This window comes from Emydura macquarii, unplaced genomic scaffold, assembly GCF_026122565.2.
Source record: "Emydura macquarii macquarii isolate MOO-44397 ecotype Brisbane River unplaced genomic scaffold, CSIRO-AGI_Emac_v2 contig_3517, whole genome shotgun sequence".
Lineage (NCBI taxonomy): Eukaryota > Metazoa > Chordata > Testudines > Chelidae > Emydura > Emydura macquarii.
The window spans coordinates 6,648,320-6,674,698 of record NW_027133654.1 but is presented as its reverse complement, the minus strand read 5'-3'; the positions used below and the strand labels follow the sequence as shown (position 1 = coordinate 6,674,698).

Here is a 26,379-nt window from a genome sequence, read left to right as displayed (position 1 = left end):
GTTTATGTTCCACAATGGAGTAAAAACAAGATCTTTTGAATTTTTTGTGGGGAAAAAAAAGAGAAAGAGGAGACACAGACACAATCCATAACAGCCATAGCCTGGTGGCTGGGGCCCTCATCTGGGATGTCAGAGGTCTAGGTTTAAGTCTATGCTCTGCCTGATTGGGAGCAGGGACTTTAACCTGGGTCTCCCACATCCTAGGTGAGTACCCTAGCCACCAGGCTTTTGGCTATTGGTCAGTTGGTTTACCTGGTTTTGATCAGAAATTCCACACTGGATCAGAGAGAACTCTTCCATGAAAATTTCATCAAAGTTAATATATTTCTGTGAAAATTTTAGGTTTTGTCAAATGGGCATTTTCTAATGTAAGAGTTTTGTTAAAAAAAAAATTCCTGGACGGCACTAGCTTTAACATAAGAACAGCCATACTTGGTCAGACCAATGACCCATCTAGCGCTGTATCCTGTCTTCCAACAGTGGCCAATGCCAGGTGCTGCAGAGGGAATGAACAGAAGAGGTAATCATCAAGTGATCTATCCCCTATAGCCCATTTCTAGCTTCTGGCAAACATGCTATGAACACTTCAGAGCATGCTTTTACACCCCTGCCCAACCTGACTAATAGCTACTGATGGACCAATCCTTCATGAATTTATCTAGTTCTTTTGTGAACCCTGTTATAATCTTGGCCTTCACAACATCCTCTGGCAAAGAGTTCCACAGGTTGACTGTGCGTTGTATAAAGAAATAATTCCTTTTGTTCGTTTGAAACCTGCTGCCTATTAATTTCATTTGGTGACCCCTAGTTCTTGTGTTATGAGAAGGAGTAAATAACACTTTATTTATTTATTGCCAGACATGATTTTATAGACATCTATCATATCGTCCCTTAGTCATCTCTTTCCCAAGCAGAAAAGTCCCAGTTTTATTAATCTCTCCTCATATGGAAGCTGTTCCATACCCCTAATCATTTTTGTTGCCCTTTTCTGTTTATTTTCCAATTCCAATATATCTTTTTTGAGATTGAGTGACCATATCTGCATGCAGTATTCAAGATGTGGATGTACCATGGATTTATAGAGAGACAATATGATATTTTCTGTTATCTATTCCTTTTCTAATGATTCCCAACATTCTGCTAGCTTTTTTGACTGCTGCTGCACATTGAGTGGATGTTTTTTTCAGAGAACTATCCACAATGACTCCAAGATCTCTTTTGAATCTAATCCTAAACGACTCAGCCACAGTGGTAACAACTAATTTAGACCCCATCATTTTATATGTGTAGTTGGGATTGTGTTTTCCAATGTGCATTACTTTGCATTTATCAACATTAAATTTAATCTGCCATTTTGTTGCTCAATCACCCAGTTTTGTGAGATCATAGAATCATAGAGTTGGAAGGGACCTCAGGAGATCATCTAGTCCAACCCCCTACTCAGAGCAGGACTAACCTCAGCTAAATAATCCCAGCCAGGGCTTTGTCAAGCCACAGCTTAAAAACCTCTAAAGATGGAGGTTCCACCACCTCCCTAAGAAACCCATTCCAGTGCTTCACCACCCTCCTAGTGAAAAACGTTTTCCTAATGTCCAACCTAGACCTCCCCCACTGCAATTTGAGTCCATTGCTCCTTGTTCTGTCATCTGCCACCACTGAGAACAGCCTATCCCCATCCTCCCTGGAACCCCCTTTCAGGTAGTTAAAGGCTGCTATCAAAGATCCCTTTGTAGTTTTTAGTTAAGTCCAAAGCAGACTACAATCTTGAGTAGTTTTGTATTATCTGCAAATTTGAAGTTACTTGTAGTAACACAACAACAGGTTCAGGATATTCAGAAGAAATGTGATTTCTGAGTTGATGGTGTCCTTTTAAGAATAACCTTTGTTATAGTGGCATGTTTCTAGGTTCTTCACCAGCCAGTCAGAAATCTTCACCCTTTTGAGAGCAGTATGAAATGTCATTTAGCAAAAACAAGAGCACTTCAGAGCTTCTGGGAATCCTGGTACAGTTTGGCTGGTGAGGAGGTAATGATTTGTAATCAGTGTAAGGCACATTCACATTAATGGGCTAGTACTTTAAGATGCTACACACAGATGGTTGCCTCTTGTATTTTGTTTTTGCAGAAATACATGTATATAATGGTCATGTGACTTTATGTTGTTAATGATGAGTGTTATTTACATTAGAGCTAGACTTTTCCAGTGATGGTGGGATTCTTTTCTAATGTGTTTATTTTTACTTAATGTTTATGAAACAAACAAAGCATTCAGGTGCACCTAAGTGCAGCATTTCAACAAGCCCTCTTGAGTGCTCATTCAAGACTTTTCTTTTCCTTTATTACCCATTTCCTCCTCTCTTCACTGACTCTGATGTTCCATTGTATCCATCCTGCACCACGCATCTTTTTTTCTCTCCCATAATTTGATGGTATCATTTGTAATCTAACATTGCTTTTTCATCCTCCTTAGTCACAGTTGTTCTCCAGCAATCTGTGTTAAACTCCCAAAATAAAGTCCACTCTTTCTTCATGGTAGAATATTTTTTGGAAATCGCTACTTGATAACTATTACCAGCCACTTCATCATGAATCTTATCATTGAGGTATTTTGATGCAATAGATGCCTGTCTCTGGAACTTTATTACATGGAACATCATTGTTGCTATTAAGAGTCATTGATCAGTTTCTGGAGCAACCTTAGCACTCCTAAATACATGTACCTCCCAGATGAGTTTAGTCAAGGGTTTCAGAACAAGAAGTGAGCCAAGATTGTGCTGTTGCCCAGTGGATAGGCATCTCCTTGTTGGCTACTGCTGGGAAGATCATCACCCTTATCCTTGCCAGCCGCCTCCTTCCACTTGCGGAAGAAATTCTTCCAGAATCTCAAAGCGGTTTCAGACCATCTCAAAGAACCTGGGGCCGGTTTTGTTCAGCATCTTCATTAATGATCTGGAGGATGGGGTGGATTGCACCCTCAGCAAGTTTGCAGATGACACTAAGATAGAGGGAGTGATAGATACCCTGGAAGGTAGGGATAGGATATAGAGTGACCTAGACAAATTAGAGGATTGGGCCAAAAGAAATCTGATACGGTCCGACACTTAGGACGGAAGAATCCCATGCACAGTTACAGACTGGGGACCGATGAGCTAAGCAGCAGTTCTGCAGAAAAGGACCTGGGGGTTACAGTGGATAAGAAGCTGGATGTGAGTCAGCAGTGTGCCCTGGTTGCCAAGAAAGCTAATAGCATATTGGGCTGCATTAGTAGGAGCATTGCCAACCAGATCGAGGGAAGTGATTATTCCCCTTATTCGGCATTGGTGAGGCCACATTTGGAGTATTGTGTCCAGTTTTGGGCCCCCCACTACAAAAAGGATGTGGAGAAGTTGGAGAGAGTCCAGCGGAGGGCAACAAAAATGATTAGGGGGCTGGAGCACAAGACGTATGAGGAGAGGCTGAGGGAACTAGGCTTGTTTAGTCTGCAGAAGAGAAGAATGAGGGGGGATTTGATAGCAGCCTTTAACTACCTGAAAGGGGGTTCCAGGGAGGATGGAGCTACGCTGTTCTCAATGGTAGTAGATGACAGAACAAGGAGCAATGGTCTCAAGTTGCAGCGGGGGAGGTCTAGGTTGGATATTAAGAAAAACTTTTTCACTAGGAGGCTGGTGAAGCACTGGAATGGGTTTCTTAGGGAGATGGTGGAATCTCCATCTTTAGAGGTTTTTAAGATGCGGCTTGACAAAGCCCTGGCTGGGATGATTTAGCTGAGGTTAATCCTGCTTTGAGCAGGGGGTTGGACTAGATGACCTCCTGAGATCCCTTCCAACTCTGATTCTGTGATTCTATGATTCTATGATCTTTACAGCACGTCAAATTCAGAAGTGTCATGAGCAAAAGCGTCCTCTGTACATGGCCTTTATTGACCTCTCCAAAGCCTTCAACTCTGTAAACTGTGAAGCCCTATGGAAAATCCTGTCCAGAATTGGCTGCCTAAACACATTCATCACTGTTCTGAGACTTCTCCATGACAACATGTCAGTGATGATTGTCAGCAATGGGAATCATGGACAGAAAGCTCCCTCCTGGAATTGAAATTGTGTATAGGATGGACGGAAGACTCTTTAACCTCAAGTCCAAAACGAAGTCTACAACAATATTCCTAATGGAGTTCCAGTATGCGGATGACCATGCTATTGTTGCTCAATCTGAAACGGATCTCCAAACCATTCTCAATGCATTTTCAAAAGCCTACGAGAGTATTGGCCTAATTTTAAACATCAGGAAAATGCAAGTTCTTTATCAACCTGCTCCAAATGGAGAAATAAACCCTCCCTCCATTCAAATCAACGGAGAAATGCTGGAAAATATGTATCATTTCGCCTATCTTGGAAGCTATCTTTCATCAAAGGCAGACAATGACGTGGAAATACAAAACCGCTTGAAATGTGCGAGTGCAGCCTTTGGACATCTGAGTAAGAGAGTCGTCTTAAGTCATGCCATCCTTGCTGAAACGAAGCTCCTGGTCTACCGTGCCATTGTTATCCCAACTCTGCTATATGGCTCAGAAACCTGGACCACATACAGAAGACATCTCAAGAGCTTGGAAAAGTACCACCAATGTTGCCTTCGCTAGATCCTTCAGATTAGCTGGAAGATAGACGTACAAACATCAACATGTTGGCTGAAACAAATTCTACCAGCATTGAGGCCATGATTACCAAAGCCAACTTCACTGGATAGGTTATGTTGTTCGCAGGGCCCCCACATGGGTGCGGGAAGGGTACATTTTACCGAGGTCCTTGTGGCGCCTGGCCCAGGCTGCAACCCCCATTGCCATGAGGAAAATATTGAAGCTAAATTGTAGAATCATGCCTGAGGATATTTAGCAACATTCTGAACAGAGAGTTGCTGGGCCTGCTGGCCCAGTCCAGGCCCTTCTCTAGAATGGAGTATGTGTGCTTGTGCAGTTAAACTAGGACTTGCAGTTTGAGACTGAGACACAGAGAGATTTGTGCTCCTCTCTGTGACATGGTCTATCATATCAAGATGAAGAACTCCAGTCCCAGAGTTCCTTGTACATAGGCAGAAGGAAGGGATAGCAGGTGGGAGGGGCAAAGCAAAGCACCATAAGACACAGTGGGAGCCAGTGCTGCTGCTTCTTCTGGTAGGATTTGCAGGCCCAAAATATATGTGAGTAAGTATCTAATTCACTCAGAGTCACACACAGACCCCATACTGCCATGTCTGGTGGTGGCTATAAGTACAGGCAGCCAGAAACATAAGGAGGTAAAAGAAAGGGAACTAAAAGAAGCTAAAGGACACCAATCTATGCTCCAGTTTTTCAAATCAGACAATGCCTTTTTGTAATCGGGCAATATACTAACTAGGGAAGCAGATGAACAAAATCAAGATGAAAATGATTTCAATATAAAGATTGTGTCTGTGGCACTGGCAATTGATGACAAAGAAAAGCTGCCATAACAAGCATCACTTTTTTTTGCACACTGCCAGTGACTCTGGCAGAAACTGAAAGAAATTTCAGCAAGCTAGCACTCATCAAAAACTGCAGGCATTCTACAGTGGGGCAAGAACGGTTAAGCCACCCAGCTGTCTTGTCTATTGAGTGTGAACTTGCAAGAGAAATTGACTTTGGGGGGCTAATTCATGGTTTTGCAATGAAAAAGGCCTAATTAGAATTAAAAAAATCAAGACATTGACAGGATATAATACCTTTATAATGACCAAAAGGTTATAAAATAGTCAGCAGACTTGTAAGACTCTCAGGCTGGATGTTCTGTTATACAAAAATAGCAAGGGAGGGGGAGCATTTTTCAGAAATGTAGAATATGTAACAAATTTCAGAACTCAAACCTTTTTCATGACTTATGAGATTGTATGTATAGGATGAGGGATTGTGGTATGTGTGTGGGAGGGGGCCCGTGTTACAAATTTGTACTGGGCCCAAAAAAATTATGCTTGGGCCCTGGTTGTTCTGATTCCTGCCTCCCCAAGAGAATCCTTTTCTCACAGCCGAAAGAAGGTCAGCGAAGTTGTGGAGGGCAAAGAAAGTGCTTCAAAGACACCTTTGAAGGCAAATGTGAAGAAATGCAACATTGACATCAGTGCTTGGGAGATGCTTGCTCAGGACCACCCAAAATGGAGGAAGGCTTTGTTGGAGGGATCTCAACACTCTGAAAAAGCTCGTTGACAGGTAGAAGCGGGAAAGAGGAACAGGCGGAAAGAACATCAGAACATTCAATGCAGCAACACTGTGTGCCTATCCCTCCTGGAAACACCTGTCCTTAATGTGACAAGACATGTGGATCTAGGATTGGGCTATGGAGCCACCTATGGACCCAGTACCGAGATCCCTGGAAGACAATCTTACTCATTCGCGAGTGATCGCTGTTGATGATGATATACTTATGGCATTTCTTGTGCTGAAACTAGCTAGCTGTTAAAAATAGGCCATACGTTAGGAGCAAACTCTAATAGACACACACCATTATCTGATCTCTTTTCCAGTAAGCTGCGTGGTCCCAGTACCAATTTAAATATAGTTCTGTCATGGTCAGTTCTTGCATTCATATCTCCTAAGGTGACAATATGAAGTTGGGGTGAAGTAATAGATACAATGTCATCTAACATGGCATGAAAGCATCTTTTTCAGCCTCAGGACTTGCCTCAAGTATAGCATTCCACACATCCTACTTTCAAATTGAAAAAAGCAGCTATCAGGTGCGGAGAATAAACCTGCCAAGTCAATAATGAAGATTTTGCTCTCAGGGACAAAACCAGAGTGCCCATCGGATATACTGCAGGCATGGAACAATTGAAAAGTCTGACCCACTATGAATCAGAGCTGTCCTCCCAGTATTCAAATTCCACCCTCTTTCCTGTGTGTTGCGTATATTAACTTTCAACCTTTCCAGTTCTTCAGCCAGGAGAATTGTTTTTCTGATGGCTCTTTTAATGATAAATACTCCATGATCCCCTCCTCAGATACTGATGTCATTGCAGAAGCGGACTTACCATCTTTATATCCGGTGCTTCTCTCTGATTTATGGAAGAAACATCATCATACGGTCCAACTCCTCTGCATGTAGTAGAATATTTAGCGGAGTCCTGACGCTTGGTTCTGTGTGAGTTGCAGATGAACCTGTTGAAGTTCTATGTTCTTTTCTTCCACACGTCAAAGCTAGAAATATTTTACAGGGGTGACTTGTCAGGCCATTGGCCAGCCCTCCCACTTTATCTGGGCTTGAGATCGGCATTTGGAGTAAAGATCCCAGGGGTTTGGTTTGGTTTGCTGGAATAGTATGGTGCAGTGCGTTGTGGAAGTCTCTGAAAGACATGATCAGCAATGGGTATTTGAGGCTCTAAAGGTCCTAATTGGAAATCCATTCTCATAATGTCTGCCAGTTAGACAAAAAATGGAGAATTAATGTCAGGATATCGATGCCCAACTTAAGCTTTGGCATGAGCATTTTTGTGAATGAATGAACAGATCACTGCCAAGATGTAAACTACAACTTAATTAAAAAATGAATCCAGCAGAAAACAAGTTGGTGACAATAGAGGAAGTGATGCTTTCAGTCAAAAAGTTCTGAAATGGTAAAGCACTTTGTCTTGACAGTATTTCACCAGAACTGCTAAAGGGTGGAGGCCTGGATTTAGTTCACTGCCTTCATATAGTTGTTTGGGAAACCGAGTGCATTCCAGAAGATTGGAAAAGGAGCTGCATCATCCCTTCTTTTTTTCTCTTTTTTTTAAAATGAGAGTCATCAGTTTGTTCAAATTATAGGAAAATAATGCTGCTGCTGCTCAGTTCCAGGGAAGGTATTAGTGATCTTACTGCTAAACCAACTGGTATACTGTCTCAGCCCAAAAACGAGAGACAACCACTGTGGTTTCCGTACAGATCAATCTACAATCCATGCTATATGCGCTCTGCAGAATATTGCTGAAAAATGAAAAGAGTGACAAAAGAAAGTTAATATTGTGTTTATAGACTTTGCAGCTGCTTTTGACTTAGAGCGTTAATCAGTACTATGGATACTATTATGCCAGTCTGATGTGCCTCAGGATTTGGTGTGCCTCATGGACAAACTGTACTGCAGTACTTTTAGCTGTGTGAGGATCTATGGTTATATTACAGATTGGTTTCAGTAGAAAAAGGAGGTCTCCAGGGATGCATTCTCTCACCTACATTATTTAATGTTTAAATAGACCAGGTGATGATAAAAGTGATTGAGCCAAAGTAGGAAGTGTGAAGTTTCAAGATTCATCTCTGGAGCCTTTTGAATATATGGATGATATTGCCTTACTTGGAGAAACTACAGATCAACTACAGCTAATTCTGGAAGAGCTGTGGAAAACTGCAAAATCTATGGGACTTAAGATCAATGGTGATACAAGCAAAGCTATGCATGCCTCCTATAAAATGGAAATGAACGACTACTGGCACTGCATGTAGATGGCAATAACGTTGAATGGGTGAATAGTTGTCTGGGTAGTTGGTTTATCCGAAGAAGTCATACATCAGATCAGTCTTGCAATCAGTGGCGTTTCCATGTCTTGAAAGGCTCTGTTTGGACAGCAGGATGTATATGTGACAACGTGGTAGTGATGTCAACTTTGGTATATGCAGCAGAAACAAGACTGTTAAAAACAGTTGAGGAGAAGAAACCAAACAGTTTTCAGTGTCAAAGTTGACAGCGTATTCTTAACATCCATTGGTTTTAAGTTTGTCACAAACAGGAAAACGCTTAGACAATTTTGTCAGGCTCTAGTTTTGCTCCAATTCAGAACAAGACGACTGCAAAGGTGGGGTTATGTCCAGCATGCAGAAAATGGTGTGCTTTTACAGAAGGAAGTAGAGCACAAGGCTGACTATGAATGAGGTTGGAAGATTCATTTTTGAGGGACGTAAGCCAGAAATCTCCCAGACTAACTCTTGCTGAAGGAAAATTTGCAAGAGATCTTTCAAGATGGAAGTCCATTCTACATGCAACCATGGCTACATCATAGCCATGTGAATTTGCTGCTGTTGCATCTAAGTTGTCCCAGCAAAATGGGTATGATTTGCCTTTTCTGTGTGCAAGATACACATTTATGCATGCAGACAAAATCATGTGGTCAGACTTGTATATGTATTATGTACAGCAGATATAATTTTGCAGTCTTACTTTAGGTAGTCATGTTTGAAAATTTGTCTTTGACCGATGTATTTATTTGGGACCAGAGTTTTTCAGTGAGATATTAAAAATGCACCTGTAATGTTTGGGGAAACCCTACTGTGGTACAGTATGTTGGCCACCGATGTTTATCAGTATAGGCTGTGTGCGTGTGTCCCTGTGCAGATGCTGTCCCAGCTCTGATCAGGAAACGGAGATGGCTCTCACGATTGAATGAATCGACACGACCACGAATTAGCTGAGCAACGAAGGCACCCAGGCCAGGTTTATTGCATGCAGCACAATAAGAAGTGACCTACAGAGTATCTCTGGGTCAGTTTCGTATAGGCGGTGTTACAATGGCCACGGCCCAACGGCGGGACTTTCCGTTATCCCCTAGACCGGACAACTTTGTTCCTTCTGACATCCTCTTTTATACATTGTTACCTATAATTTTGTTCTGCCCCCTTTGACGTAGGTAGTTGCCACCCTCTTGACGTAGTCTAAAACCACCTTTTTCCGTTAATTGATTGATTTGGGCAAAACAACTCCATTTATCACCTTTTAGTCATTTCTGTTCATCAAAGTGTCATTTTAGGGAGTTAGTTCTCTTTGATATCTCAGTGCCTCCTGTACCTGCTACATAATTTGCATTTTAGTAATATTTTGGCAATCTATATACTTGCAGTATCAGGACTTTCCTGTGCCAATTTCAGCTAGCTTGGTTTTTTCCACTTATATTCCTGTTCACTTCACTTTTTCCACTTAGGCCTTAGCCTGTTTTATAGGCCTTATGACAGGTCTTATACTTACTACACCTACAAATACTTGTACGTATAAATGGACAGAGAAATGCCGTTGCTCGTTTGCTTGCACATATGCAGAGAAATACATAAGAAAACATGTCTGCACTATTTGCAGGTGCAATTTGAGAGGCTCATTATAAATTTGGCACTTAATGTACTGTTTTGATTACCTTCGGGCCCAATCATGCAAACATTTATTATTGAGCATAGTGCTTACTGCTGTGAAGAGTCCCACTGACCGTAAATTTAAAAGAGCTTTCCGTATAGGAGAGGTGCAAAAGTTGGCATCATATAACCAGACTCCAGCTGATCTCTAATGTGACCTCCAAAAGCTGACAGAAGTCCCAGAAAATGCTCCAGATAGTTTCTAAATTTCATTTCTGAAGATTTTTTTTCAGTGATGGGAAATTACATTCCTTAGTTTGTCTCCAGCCACTCATTCAAGACAGTGATGAGTGAATATGCTGAAAAATGAGATAGCTGGGGGAAGCCTGAAGCTGTACAGGTCTTCCTCTTCCCTTCATGAGCAACCTATGAAAACAGAGTCAGTGTTTGATAAAATAATGGGACTATGTAAAGGAAAAAGCACTTTAGTTTCTTAAATAACGTTCTTTAAAGATGCAGTCATTCTGTTTTGATGATGGACCATCACGACTCCTAGGGTGACACAGTGCATTTCCTTTTATTCTGTAGGAATTGAATACCCAGTAGTAACATTTATATTTAATGTTTGTCATTTTTAAAGGGTTGTTAATGAAGAAGCCCAGCTCTGGCAAAAAAATGAGCAAAGGCTTTTGAGTCCTGCTTACCAAAAGAGGCTACAGGTTTCAACCACAAAAAGAGATCAGCTGCTTCAAGAAAAGCAGTGGTTACAGGTAAGAAGAAAAGTAAAGTTGTTGCAAAAACCACCGGGGGAGAATGTACCTTACAGGCGTTCATGCTGAATTAAACAAACTGATAGTATGGTTTACTGTTTTTGTGCAGCAATTAGAGACTTGGCCGTAGTCCATTTGATTATCTCAGTGATGACTGGAGGAGGGGTAGTGTGAATCTCATTACAGACAAGAAGGAGTTGAAGACTCAGTTGCTCATGTGCATGCTTTCCTCATTATCTTTAAAGTATGCTCTTTATTTTCACAGGTCTAATTTCCCTTCTCTATGCTTCACTGATCTTTAGAAGTTTTTATTTGAAGACAAAAAGAGAGTTTTGAAGAAAACAATCTCCTTATTCACTTCTGTTCAGATTTGATTATCAGTATGTGACTTGCCAGCTTTTGTTCATGAAAGATGATCCGTACATTTTGTATGGACACAGTGATTGTCATTAAAAAGTCAGCATTTGCACACAGTAATTATATGCTGATACTTGAGATTGATCTCCCTCTCCATTTAGAATAGGAAGTATTTGTGTGGTAATAGTTGACAAATGTTAACTTTTTAAATGGCTGCTGCTGTAATGTTTGTTTAAAAATAATCTTCAACTATACTTTAGATCTTTTCTTCATGTTCCCACCACCCAAAAGGCTCTATTCCTTATTTCCTAAGAATGAAACCGTCTTTTCTCTAATATTCCTGATAAACTTCAATGATTACACCAAAGAAAGCATCATCCTGAAGGGCTAACTAAAGACTTGTAGCTGTATTCTTCTGATCTGTTTTTCAGGGTTCCTTATTTTTAATTGTTTTCAGTATGTCCAGTGGTAAGAAGAGGTGAGGTGGAAAGGATATAAATTAAAGAAACAGATAATTTCTTCAGTAACAGTGCAAAATTAAGGTCCTTTCTGTCATCTCGCGTGGCAGCAAGAGGACGTTTCTGGAAAAGAACAGAAGATAACTGCAGTTTACGAGCCAAAATTTCCATTCTCAGTAAAATAGGTTTCAGTCCTCTAAGAATGCATGTGAACTATTCTTGAGTGTATACTAGCTTCCTCTTTTGCTTATGCAGGCTCTGCAGTACCAGCATCTAAGTAATTATAGTATAACATATTTTTGATACCTTGAATATGAAAATGTGTTATAAACCCAATTCTGTTCTTCCTGTACATTCCCTAAGTCTCTTATTGCGGTCTTTAAAATTAGTATTTTTCCAAAGAATGTGGAGGGCTTTGTATTAAGTGAGGCCAACTAAAATTCTGGCAGTATTCCCAAATCAGTAGTACAGAGAAGGAAATGTTCTTTGTGCACACTAAAATCCTGATCTGAGACTCAGAGAAACAAAACTGATGTTTTTGGCCTGCTGACCTTTATCTCCTTGACAAATGCCTGTGGGATGAAATATCAGCTGCTCTGTTCTCTTGCTGCTACTTCTAAGAAAAAAGAAAATAATTGATGCATCTACTGTGCAACATTGCAGTAAGTTGAATTCTTTGAGCTAATTTGATCCTTTTAATGTGCAAGAACTGTTTCTTCTTATGCTAAGTAGTACAAATGTAAAATTGGAATAATTTTTACAGTCTGGCAAACTTTAAAATATTCCTTTCTCAAAGGGAGCATTACTGCCTTACTGAATATTGTTAACCTTTATTTAAATTATATTAAAAAATGACATTAAAAGAATGCTAAGGTTGCAATGTCAAGGTCTCAGAAGTTAGGAAATGTCTAATACAAAGTTGCCTCTGCATCCTTAATTCAGCCCCCTTGTGTGTATGCATTATGAGACAGTATTTTATGTGATCATATACTATGTTTTTGATAGGACCCTTTCCTCATTCAATGCACAGGCTGGATGGTGCTCAATGAATGAGCAGCTATTCAATGTTCCATTTTATCCTCATTATTTTTCACTGTGTAGCCCCAGCACACTATTCAAATCCTGCTCTGAACACAGAATTATTAATTTCCTGATGAGTTTTTCTGTGGTGCTCATCATTATTGTATCTGAGTGCTTCACAAACATTAATGAATGTATCTTCGTGGCATCCCAGTAACGAAAGGCAGTATTATTTCCATTTTACAGATGGAGAATTAAGATACAGAGACATGAATATCAAAATACACACTAATTTTGGGTGCCCATTATGAGATGCCTATGGCCTGATTTTTCAGAGAATATATCATTTTATAACACTTTGTGTTCAAAGCACAGCTGTCAATGACTCTCTTTGCAGTTATGAGTGCTCATCACCTCTGCAAGTCAGAGCCCCCAGGTGTTAGGCACCCAGAAAATGCAGAACTGTGTGGCACAGGCAAAGATAGAATTCAGTTCTCCAGATTAGCATTCAGCTGCCTAGACAACAAAAACATTCTTTCTCTTCCCTGCAATCCTCTACCTGCTACACACCTCCCGACTTCTGCAACAAATGAGGTGTGGGTCCTGTAGTCAGCAGCCTTATTAACTGCACAATCCTCATTCCTTTCCAGAGCACCATCCATTCTGTGCACAAAATGAGGCAGGGGTCCTATTGAGAATTTGTGTGTGATCATGTCATTAAAGACTGCACGATAATGCACCAGGGGCTGAACTAAGTTTGGACAAGAGTGCTTGACTTTGCAAGCTTATAATATTGTATTAATGTAGGGTTTCTAATGTTATTTCTTATGTTTTTTACAAACTTAAAAATTGTGGTGTATTGAATGCACAGGAGACCGAGTCTCTTCCTGTGCCTGGCACCACATTGGCAGTTGGGAGGAGCAATAGAAGGGAAAGTCTTGCTGAGCTTCTGCAGCCCTGAACTGGTGTAGATGGAATGCTTAATCTAGATTGAATCTTCAGCGAATTTAGCTGCCAAACTCTAACAAGTCTATACAGAGCATGTGCAAACTGAGGTTTTCAGAGATTCGTAACTTGGCCAAATTTCAGCAGATTTTCACAAGGACAGCGGAAGATACATCCCTGCCAAAGGGCAAATCTCCAGCCAAGTTTTAAGTGCCTACTCCAAAGCATGGAGGTGTTAGAGCGTCTCAATATAGCATCTGTAATATATAGTCTATAATACATTTTAACATGGTCAAAACAATGTATTTCCCCCTAACTTTGTGCTGAGAAACAGTGAAACTGTTTTTGCTGAAAATTTCCAAAAAAATTCAACCTGTGGCAAACACCCAGTATGGAAAATTTCAGACCAAATGGTTAAAGTTTAGCAAAGTTATAAGGAACTGAAAAGGAAGTCTTATAATGGAAAGAGTTGGACACCTTTAACCTGCTATCTGTACTGTCTATAATGTACTGTATTATTATTAGCAGCAAAACTGTTTTCCTTAACAAGGTTAATGAATAAACGCTGGTCTCTGCTCCATACAGAAAGAAATTGAAGACCTCAGAGCAAGGCTGGCTGTGCTAGAAGCAAAAGATCAACAATTAAGAAAAGAAATTGAAGAGCAGGATAGGCTTATTCAGACGCAGGACTGCGAATTGACTGCCTTGCTTAGCTGTGTATCTTTGGGAGAGCTACAAGAAATAAGCAAGGCCTTGGATGACACTTTAGCATCGTCATATCAAATTCCTTTTAATTTGGATCTCCCAAGGACCATCAAGAGGTATTTATGCATTTTAATTATTTTCCATTATATTTTCAATGACACTTTGAATCTTTACTGCTGAACCATTGCATCAGCTGTCATTTGTTTTCCCTTATGCTGTTCAAAGGTTACCTGGCTCAGAAGAAAGTATATTTAAAAAAAAAAAAAAAAAAGCCAGCTAATCAAAGAAATGTAGATAGAAAAAAGAAGACGTACTTGCACTATAATTCATTAAAGAGAGACAGTCTGGAAAAAAAATTATGCGTTTTTTAAAAAGCACTGTTTTTAGTAACACAGATTGTTCAGTTTGAAAGATGTATAAAAAATAAACTTCTTGTTACAAATTATCTATTATTTGCATTTTGTTCAGCTTGGACAATAAATGTTTTTTGTTTATACCTGGTTTAGTTTCCCACGCTTTAGTACAATATGTTTTGGATTTGCAACAGTGCTTATTATTCTTAATTGATATTCTGACTGTGCCTTGCGTTGTACAGATAAATGTTTAAATTGTTTTTCCTAATTCATTAATATCAACTTCTCAAACTGGCTTTAGTAATCCTCCTTCCTTCCTTCTTTCCTTGTTCTTGTTCTGGTAATGATTTTTATGAACGTCCTCCATGAGGGTTATACCAGGGGATGGCAGCTTTAATTTGTGGCCATGCACAGAGGCTGAATTAGCATCTCTCCAAGGCTGCCTTGTCACACCCTTTGCCCTGCTTGAACTACTCTCTTTTGGGGTGGGGTTGACCAGCTGCACAGGCAACCTTAATTCTGGCATTTCCTAATATTTGAGTGCTTGATTTTTTTACATTAACATTATTTTAATGTTGTTGTTTTTTGGATGTAATAGTAAATTCATTAGCTAATTCCCCTAATATACTTGGAATTATATCATTTGATCAAGTTGATTTATACGTGGTCAGAGTTTCTAAGGATTCATATAGCTACTCCTTATCAATCGATATTTTTACAGGATCCTTCTTCATCAGTTGTTTAAAATTCTTCCTTTTTTTGTTTTGATCAAAGACTAATTTACAAAAAGCATTTCATTCCCTTAGTTATTAATGAATCATCATCACTTTCAACATGCTTCTTATTTACTAGCACATACACTTTCTTCCCAGCACTGGCAATGTAGTAAGTTTAATTTATTCCTTGCATGTTCAAAACGTGTGCGAGGCACCATACAGACAAAGACTAAAAAGATATGCTTGCTTCCCATCTAAATAGAGAGACACATTCTGAGTGATAGGAACAAACAATGGAGTAGGAATAGACGGAAGGAAAGTGCATCTTGAGATGCATTAGTTTGTTAGGTGCACAGCCTGATGGCTTATCTAAATGTAAATAGAAGAGTATAGACATAGTGGGTAAAATTTTCAAATGCACCTAACTCCCATTTACAAAAGTAACTAGATGCACTTCAGAACCTATGTCTTACTGAATATTAATGGCACTTAAGCTCCTAAATCACTTTTGAAAATGTTACCCACTGTGTTTGTATGCCAGCAGGACCCTAGAAAAGAATCCTGTTGATCATAACTTTATTTTCTATCTGGTCACCAATATACATTTTTCTCTCCTCTTCCTTTTACCCTTCACATTTACTGGGTTTGTTTTGTTTTTATTAATATTAATGAGATATTTGTATGTGCTAATTTATTTTAAAACATTGTCAGCAGAATGTCCAAAGAAAGATTTCATCTCTATTTGTTTGAAAATCTAATCTAGCAGGTGGGTAATGGTACAGTGAATTTTTTGTTGTTAGTAGCTCCTGTGCCTTTTTTTATTTTATGTGAAAATGTGTCTCTACTATCTTGCAGTCTGGATGCCTAGCAGTTGCCAGAGACCATGCTTTGATTCCAGTACCCTCTGTTATTTTTGGATTTGGTTACAGGAGCATATTCAATCTTTTTTTTTCCCTTCTTCTTCTTTCTTACATTGTCAATAAGTGATTTTAATTGTACTTGACATGTTCTGTCTTGAAAGTTCTTTAAAAATGCATAAACTAAATAATTGCATACCCAGATTGTTATACCACTATTTGAGTGACTAGGAACTCTTGCAAATGGGGTCTCATAGTCCCAGCATCATAAATAATGGTGCTGCTTTACGGAAAAAATGTGTGGGGGGACATTATTGGTAATGGGCTCAGAAATACCGTAACAGTTAACTTCCTGCTGTGTACTTTCTCTGTCATGGTTTCTTCCCCCCTCCTGTTCCCTCTTGAAAACAACTGTTGTTTTTTCACTTAATTTAGATTATAAGCTTTTGTGGATAGGACCTTGACTGATTTTGTGTCAACAAAGATCATGCACACTTATGATATTACATAAATCACAATAATGGAGCCAAATCCTGCACTCAGCCCATTTGCTCAAGCTCTGTTCTGTGTTCTTGCACCTCTGTAATTGCAATCTCCTCTCCTAATAACTTTACTGCTGTGGCTATCTCAGGCTTCAGTAGCCTTTGCTCCAGCTATTTCCCATTGCACTCCCTCAGTGTAGAGGAAGGGGGATTTGCACTGGTTTGCCATTTCTGCCCTTGTCTTTCTTTTTTGACCCAAAATCATGTGCTATGTTGGACTGCAGAAAGCACTGGCAGAGGTGTACTGCATGGTTTGCAGGCGTTGCAGATGCCCAGCATGGGCTCCCTGCTACTTGCACAGGAGAACCTTGCTGGCTCTGCTGTTTTCAGGGCTTTCTGTGTCCAGAGGGGTTCAAGAGATATTTTCCTAAAATAAATGCAATTTGTTCGTCGTGAGAGGTGAACTTTCAATCTTTTAAGCTGTGCCAAATGACTGGAGTTTTCCTTTAAGACTATAAAGTCACGCATATCCAAGGTCACAATGATCTATACCTGGTCCAGTAAATGCTCTGTTACCCCTTTATAATGTGATAAAAAAGCTACAACTGTAAAATAGCACAACTGGCATAAATAATAATTTATGGCTGCTTGAACATACTTGAAATTATATGTGCCTGAAAAAGGCCTTCACTTTTAGTCATCTTATTCTGAACTGACATTCCTTTGGGGAAGATATTTGCGTGTCAATTGAAAGGTTAAAATACCTAGTTACAATTAGCAGAGTATTAGATTGTTGAGTTTGTAACCACTGAGTTTCTTTATTCCTAATGTGAAAAAGAGTTACCTGATAATGTGGATTTTATTTTATGAAGCATTAAAAGGAAATATTTCAAAATCTTTTAAGGAGTTCAGAGCTATTTGCTGACCAATTAATCAAACTTTTAGCCATTTATTATTAAAATGAATCTATGCATATGTACTACAGAGCTGAGCCTCATTCGGCGCTGATGGGTTTGAAGGCCAGCTGGCTGGGTACCAGGTTGCAGATATTGTGTATCTGTTTTAATAACTGCATCATGCCAGCCAGTAAAGTGATGCTGTAAAGGTCCCTTTACTTATTCATTTGTTTTATACATAAATCACATTCAGCAATAGACTAATGCAAGGCTGATGTCAAGTATCCCTTAAAACAATGTGTACTATAATTAAATTCATTCAGCAACTCACAATTGACTGTAAAAAAAAAATTATTTTGCTTTCTTTTGGTCTAAATGTTATTAAATATACAATAGAAACATGATAAAGCAAACTTTGGAGAACAAGGAAAAAACTCTTAGAGGGAGACTAATTGCACAAGTATTTTTGTTCAGAAGCAAGAGTGCCAAGTAGTTAATGTCTAATTATTGTAATGTAGATTGAGTGTTGTTCCAAGCTAATCAGTTTTCTTTTCAAACATTCTTTTCAAGCTTACTAATGCACCTTTGTTTTTCTTGTTCATCTTTTCTATGTGATATTTGCTATTCTTTCTGCACATCGGGATGGTTTGCTCCTGTGCCCTCAATAAGGTTTCTTTAAAATACAGCCAGCTCTCTTGGATTCCTTTCCCCCTCATATTAGCCTCCCAGGGAATCCTGCCCATCAGTTCCCTGAGGGAGTCAAAGTCCGCTTTTCTGAAGTCCATGGTCTGTATCCTGCTGTTCTCCTTTCTTCCTTTACAGTATATAACGTACATTGCTCTTTTCATACTCAGCATTTTATATACACTACTTTGGGCCCTATCTCAATGGACAGGGAGGGATCCTATGCTTAAAACAGGGCCTCGTAATGTGGCTGCAAATACGTTTGCTTGCTTTCAGTTGTGTTAAGCTAATTTGATAGAGCTAATATGATACCCTTTTTGCCCAAATCTACTCTGTATAACAACTTTGTGAGGGGCCTAAGCATTGATTGCTATCCATATTTTACTTTTGAGGAAATTGAAGTACAGAGAGGCAAGTCACTTGCCCAGTATCATACAGTATGGCTGTGGCAGAGCTAGGATTACAACAGGAGCTCAGGTCCATCCCTCACAACAACACACTTCTTTCTCAGCTAAAGGAGACATTTTGGAAATAGTCAAAGAAAGATGGATCTGTGTTTTGAAGCTCTTTGAATACCTTATGGTGGATGACCACACAGAGAGGGGATACTGTCAATTTAAAAACTATATGTTGTAAACCAGGGGTGTCAAACTAATTTCCTATGGCAGGCCAGATTTGAATTAAATGTACTTCAAGTGGGCCATATGTACCATAAATTGACATTTTGTAAAAATTAAGATTATTGTATTATATTGTACTGTATTATAATAAAGTTTGACAAATTTCATTATATATAATCAAACCTAATTTGCTTCTTGGCATTTCTGCCAAGAATGAGCAATAACACAACTCTTCTGAAGAAAAGAAATTAGAATAGGAATTTGAAGAACCATTAAATTGAACATCTGTTTACAGTATGTCTGAAGTCACTCATTTTAGTAGGGAAATCAGGAGGAAGCAGGTCCTATTTTTCAGGACCTATAGGAATATGAATGACCAATTAAAGCAAGTTATTTGTTCCTTTTTTGGAATTTCAAAGATCTCTCTTTTTCTCTTCTCCTACCTTTATCACCTTTACCTTCCCCACTGGGATTGTTTGTTTTTAATTCTGTGAAGGCATCAAACAGATTTATAGAACAGTGAGTAAAATGTTAAACAGGTTTAAATATCTAGCAACCGTTTATTGAGCGCTGTGTCTCGTGCACACAGCACTCCATGTGCTGCTGCCAAAGCACACAGATCTAGTGGCAGCGCGCGCCGCTGCGAGATTTTGGTACGACGCCAGTGCGTGCCACTGCCAGAAAGTCCAACGCCGTGAGATGTTGCAGCAGCGCACGCTGCTGCCAGGGGCCGGACCAAAAAGGTTGGTGGGCCGTATCCGGCCCGTGGGCCGGATGTTTAACACCCCTGCTGTAAACCAAAAACATTTCTTTATCTATGTAATTTATAACCACAGATTATTAAGTTAAATAATTTTAAAGATTCAGTTCACTTAACACTATGCTCTTTGTCAGTGCTTAATTTGTAATGTAGGAGGTGCTGGGGCTCAAGCAATTATTTTACGTACATAACTGATGCAGCAAGCCCAGAGGTGCTGGGGCTATGAACTGCCACGCCAGAGGTGCCGGGGCTCAGTCCTGGCAAACTCTGGCACAAATTAAGCACTACTCTTTGTTTACTCTGTTGTATTTTTCTGTTGAGCAGTGAAAATCAAGAAAGTCTGTTTCACTTTTATTTATTCACAGTTTGCGTCTCATGATTTTACCCACATCCACAAGGTGAGACTAGGCATGTGACTCAGCAGCACATTATCCCCCAAATGGATTTCACTGTGCTGACTATTGTCTGTGAAGCTGAATGCCATTCAAGACGGAAATTCAATTAAATATCCTTCAGCGCACTTGAAACACTCTGCCTCCCTTTCCACCCTTGCCACACACCAAATGTTAATTGGTAGAAATTGGTTCCACAGTGTGTGTGTGATCTTCTGAAGATATGGAAATTCTTTATTCTCTGGATTAGTTATTGCAGTACTGACATGGCCATTGGCTCCAGGAACTGATCTTGAAGTTTCGTGTAACCAGTCCATTCTGCTGTAGTGTTGCCCCAGGCTTATCTGACAAAGATTAATTCAAAGTGAAGTTCAAATGCTCAGGGGGTGAAAATGTTATTAGTTGGAATATTGTTGAACCATTCTGCAATCTCAGTTGAGGACAAAACCTGATTGAGTCAAAAGATCTTGTTTTTAGTAAGATTGATTTATCTGAGAAAGGAGGGATGGGTGAAGTAAGAAAAACATGGTTGCTCAATATGTTGTTTAACAATATGAAAAACAGATTTGCCTTTCAGACTGTACTGTACATACATATGGTATCATTAGGGGATTCTGCTGTACACCCAGTTTATTGTTTTACAAAGTGTGTGCTCATATGACATCCCTTATTGACCTGTTGGTTAGCAGGGCACATGGAAGGCAGTTAGGAAATCCGGGTTTAGTCATGTTTGGTCGCATCCACATTAAAACAAAAATGTCAGTTGTAAAGAGCTGTAGTTTTAGAGAATGCAGAGGTAACTGTGCCTTACCATTTTGAAAGGACATCTGTTGTTTGTCAGATAATATGCTGCACATGTATGTTTTTCTGGTGTAATCTTTTTCTTGGTATTTCTGTAAATATACATGCATAACAAATACACTGTACACTTTTGGGTTGACGGATCTACTTATTCACTCTGTGTGGCAATAGAGGGGATATGTATGGGAGGTGCAAGTGTGAGGAGTGGGAAGGAAGAACAGCTTCATAGCAGAAATCGATTTCTGCTAAGGGGTGAGGCAGGTACCAGTATCTTTGTGTGTTTGGAGGGATCTGTGCATGGAAGGCCAAGAAGGTGGTAATGGTTACACAACGTGTTCATGACGTCTTACGGTTGCCTGCTCTCAAGTCTTGCAGTCTCACCTGGCCTGCCACCCAACAATTTGGAAGTTATATCCATTATATTTGGACAAAAACAAAATAATCTAAACATACATTTTTATTCTTTCTTACATATTTTCAAGAGAGGCTTTTTCACATTTATGAAACAAACCATGGGGACTAGATGGACTAGAAGACCACTAAGCAAATTGGAGCATTATCAATCTTTTAACCCACTCCATCCCTGTGGTTTGTTACCAAATAGTATTTGGGGGATCTGTTGACCAATAATATGCCGGCTAGCATCTCTCTCTCTCTCTCTCTCTCTCTCTCTCATAGTAATATATTATCTGTTCCATATGTATATATATTGTGGTAAAGTCAGGCCAGATGGCCACAGAAGGGCATACCAGGACCAGAATGTGAGCCCAAGAATGCTAAAAGCCCTTTTCCCTGCAGACAGAGGAGAGATTGCTGCAGGGCAGTTAGAGACACCTGGACCCAAGGAAGGGATACTCCAGGTGTACTTAAGCCCTGCCTTTCCTAAAGGGGCAGGGGGGAGCATAGGAGGAGGAAGCTGCCAGAAGGCTTGTGGCAGTTGGAGGAGAAACTTCCCCCGAGCTAGCAGACAGTGGTGCTCTGCAGCCAGAGGAGCAGAGAAGGGGAAAAGCCTTAGCCCCAGCCCCAGACAGCAGGAGGGAGCCCCAGAGTAAGGTACCTCCCTGGGGAGACGGGGTAACTGGTGACTCCCTGGCCCACTACAAGGGGTGGAAGTGCGAGACCCTCTAGGGTGAGGCTGGCTGTTTGCCACTATATATATATATATATATATATATATATATATATATATATATATATATATATTGTGGCAAAGTATGCATTGAGCACAAATATTATAGCAGTTATATAGCCTAAATTGGCCTGTATCTTTACTATAATCCTGTTCTCTTATGCAAAGTATCCCATAATACCTTGCAGTAGCTAAAGTAAGCTTTGGCTTAAATAGATAGGAAAGTTGTCAGGATCAGGACATATGGTTATTTTACCATATCAACCAGTAGGGAGTAATTCTCACAGGCCATTATTGCAAGTCAACCAGACCTCCCTGTGAAGAACTTTTCTGAGGGCAATTCCAAACTTTATTTCAAATTTCTTGGCTAACAGTTTGGCTCAGTAATGTCTCTGTCTAATTTCCAGGTGCATCCAAGGGGCTGCATTTGCCTTTTGGGGGGACTGTCTCCTTATCACCCCTTCCCCTCTGAGGTCTTTGCAGCAGCTGGCCCCCCCCCACAAGCTTTTGGGAGAAAGCTAGGCTGAGAAAAGCCAGAGGCAAACGGAAGGATCTGTGTCTTTTATCTCACCCCCTTATCGAGTGTCTTGCTGAGGGGCTCAGTTGGCTCTGTGGGCGGAGAACAGTTTGCTTCACAGCCTAGTCTTGGCAAGATTTACCTGCCGTCTCTCTTTGAGCAGGAAATGAATCAGGCAGGATTGGAAAAACTGGCTCAAGGGACAAGTAGCTCCCTCTCTTCCTTCTGTGTCAGGAATGATTGCTGAAGGAAGACTGTGTATAAGCCTCTAGAGGCCACACCAGCAACCATGCTCATGATAGTGAAACTCAGCAGCCGCCCCTCAGGTCACTGAGGCGGTGGATGGAGGAAATCGGACCCAGCATGGATGCTGCCCATGTTGGAAATCAAGTAAGGGGTCCTTTGGCCCAGCTTCCTCCCACTGCTCCTTCCATGGACAACAGACGTGTTCTAGTCATGACAGTCAATATGTCTGATGAGGTTTTCATAATAAACTAGAAGGAACACGATCAGCTTGACCCCACAGAGAAAATTGACTCCCTTGTCCTTAACAGAGCAATTTCTCTATCTGTATGTGCAGTGACCATCAATGGGCTGATAAGCACCAAGACTTACATGGCAGGAGTTGGGGTAGGCAGAATGTAACCTGCACCCAGCAATATCCTCACTCATTGCAAGTCAATTTGATGGGCTGGTGGTTGGCCTCTTTGCATCTGGAAACAGCAATAAAGAGTCCTGTGGCCTCTCCATGTTTATATCATCTCACCTGGATGTGTGGTGGTGAATGACCTCTCACAAAGCTGGGCCTTATCTCTGTTATATGCTTCTCATCTTTTCCGCAGCTCCCTAGTACCATACAAAAGATAGCAAGGAGAGAGAGCAGCACAGATATCGTTTGCTTCTCTGGCTGAAGTGGCTATCATCAACATGTTCAAGAAAAAGAAGTTTGATACAATTTGAACATTTTAAATACTTCCTCAGGGCAAAAATACTTATTCCAATCCCACAAGGCCAAAGAGCATGACTTCAGAACCTCATTCTGCTTTTTTCAGCACTCCACAGATTGAATTCCTGCAGGAGATGTTATGATTCCTATCAGTTGGAGTAGATCTCCCAGTAGTTATTGTCTCCAAACAGATGAATTTTGAAGTTGGGAATTTTCTCAGATGACGCCCAGTGTTTTCATTTTTAATTCAGACAGGTAGTTCTCACTATTCTCATGGTATTCATTCCTAAAATAAACTAAAGAGCTAAAGTAAACTAAATTAAATATTCTTCATTCTGTTAAGCATCAAAGTTTAGTCCTTAGGAAAACTGACAATCTAAGGGTAGAAAAATCATGTCTTCTGTATTGAGATCTGCTAGGCAACCACATGGCCATCAATTAATAAATTCACCAAAATTTTACATATTGAATCAATCTTCAGTCAATGCTGGTTTTTGGAACAAATCTTCTCCACCCTGTAGGGCCCACAATAATATACCTCATTTTGCATGTCCACATTTTAATGATAATCCTGCTTCCCACCAAGGAGGCACATTGCTGTGAAAATCGCATTGTAATGGATCTGTGGACATTAGCAAAATGAAGAATAGTGACATCTATCTGTGCTTACCTTGAAATTCTTTCTTTGAGTAATAAGATCCACACATTTAGCCCACCCTGCAAACAATCAGATAATCCTGAATAGAGGTGGAAATTGACAGCCACAGATTTGAGTTTATTTTGTTAGGGAAAATTTCCCAGGCTCTGCGGTTTTGTGCTTTTTCATTTAAGTTTATTTAACACAATCTGTAATTTGGGAAAGTAGATCAGATTTATCCCAGCTGTGGAAATTGTCGGAACTGGAATGAATTTCAGGGGGTGGGGCATTTACCTGCTGTCAGTGATTGATGCTTCTGGTTCTGCCCCCAAGCTGCAAGCAGGCTGAGTTACCCATTGTGATGGATCTGTGGACCTTATTACTTAATGAAACAGAATTTCCTGGTAAATACACATTTTTTTTCTAATTTCTCTCACATTCTCAGTCCTGGCTATTGTTTGTGTAGTCTTAAGGTCCTTTTATTTAGTGTAGCTTTGTCACAATGTAAAATTTGTCTTTTTATCTGACCTCCGAGCATTCTGAGATGCTTGCATAGAGGGAATTATAAGAGTGCGAGGGAATTATTGATTGCTTGATTGGTTTATGTTGTGGAGTCTGCTGAAGGCCAAGAAAAAGCTCTGCATTTTTGACTTCTCAATAGAATTTTGCTATATTTTTCCCTTGATGTAGGCTGCAACATAGTTACCAAAAAATCCCCTTGAGTGGTTTTTTTTTTTTTTTTTACGTCTTTCATGAAGAGTTTCACAAATGCTTTTTTGAAGGTCAGCACTTTCAACTTGCCTTTAGAGGTGAGAATACAAAGACTTAGGTAGAGTCTGATGTGTTTATTTTCATCTTTTGAACAAGTTAAGCACTTTTTGCCCCGGAATCAGAAAAGTGACAGTGATGGGGATGTTGACCTTGCTGTTATAATGTGTTCACTTTTCAAATGTCTAAGAAATTGGTGGTTCTGCGCTATCTCACTCTAAACTGCATATATCTGGTAGGGAGGTCTAGATGCACTGAGTTGTGGATTATTGGTCTCGAGTGGCTACCATAATGCCATGAGCACAAAGTGGGTTTAAAAATAATCTCAGGCATTTTTACCAAAATCTGTACTCCCTTCTTTCAATTTCTGAGGTTGTGCTTAATTTTTCTGTTTTAGAGTTTGGAATCCTAGAATTTGAAGGAAAGTTTCATACACATACACTGGTGAAATGTTTTGACACATTAAAAACTCTAGTATATTCCAAACTCTGTATTAAACAAACGTTTATACTCTTTGTGGGGTGGGCGATTCTCTAAAGAGTTGTTTGGAATTCAAATTGTCCCATTGCACATAATTTGAATACCATACCATATTCAGATCTGTTGTGAACTACTTGATCCTGCTGAGTGCAGTGGAAGTGCGCTCATCTGGTATGAATTGGGCCTTAGGGCTCTGTTTTCATATGGGTTGAGGATGGATCAATCCTGTTTGCAGGTGAAATTTGTGCCGGCAAAATCTGTACCTACATTTTTGAGCCATCAAAATGAATTGTGAGTGCAGAGATGAGGAGTTTTAGCTCCATTTGATTTGCACTCACAGTTGGATTGTAGGTGCAAATTTTGTCGATTCCATTTATACCTGCAAAATGGACACCACTTTTATGGGGTCAATTTCCAGAATCTATGTATGCTGTGAGGTATATGAGAAAATGAAAGATGATTCATAGCTTGCATAAGGGAAGAGTCCTCAATTCAGCAGTTTCACTTTTCACTTTATTGCAAATTCAGTATAGACCTGGTTGTCAGATTAGGTGACCTTTAACAGATTACTGTTCCTGCTAAACATTTATATTATAGTAATTCCCAAAGGCCCTATTGAAGATCAGGATCTCCTTGTGCTCTTGTACACAAAAAAAAGAGACAGTACCTGTCCCAGAGAGTTGACAGTCTAAAAGACTCAAGAAGAGAGGAGGGATTGAGGATAGGGATATAAAATTAAAGCAAATGAACCCAGTATTGATTGGCATAACTTTGTTTTGTTATGTTGTAGGTGATTTGGTTTTGTTCGAAGCAGGGATAGAGGTAGGGTGAGTGGAGTAGAAAGAAACAGAATAATCTTTTAGGTGAGAGTGGTGGTACAAGGATTGATACTTACTGCTATGATGTAGTCTTGTATCTTCCAGTCCTTACAGGCCTGGATCAAAGTAGAAACAATTTGGAGTTTTCACTGCATTGTTAGCTTGAGGTACAGCTCAGGTTT

General features: G+C 39.9%; 1 protein-coding gene across 1 annotated transcript in view; it reads left to right on the top strand.

Annotated features, from left to right (window-relative positions):
* The window catches only part of DISC1 (DISC1 scaffold protein), a 311,403-nt gene that overhangs the window by 87,880 nt on the left and 197,144 nt on the right, over positions 1–26,379 (top strand). Inside the window, 2 exon segments of the mRNA XM_067535895.1 lie at positions 10,727–10,856; positions 14,222–14,457. Of these exon segments, the coding sequence (XP_067391996.1) occupies positions 10,727–10,856; positions 14,222–14,457 (366 nt within the window).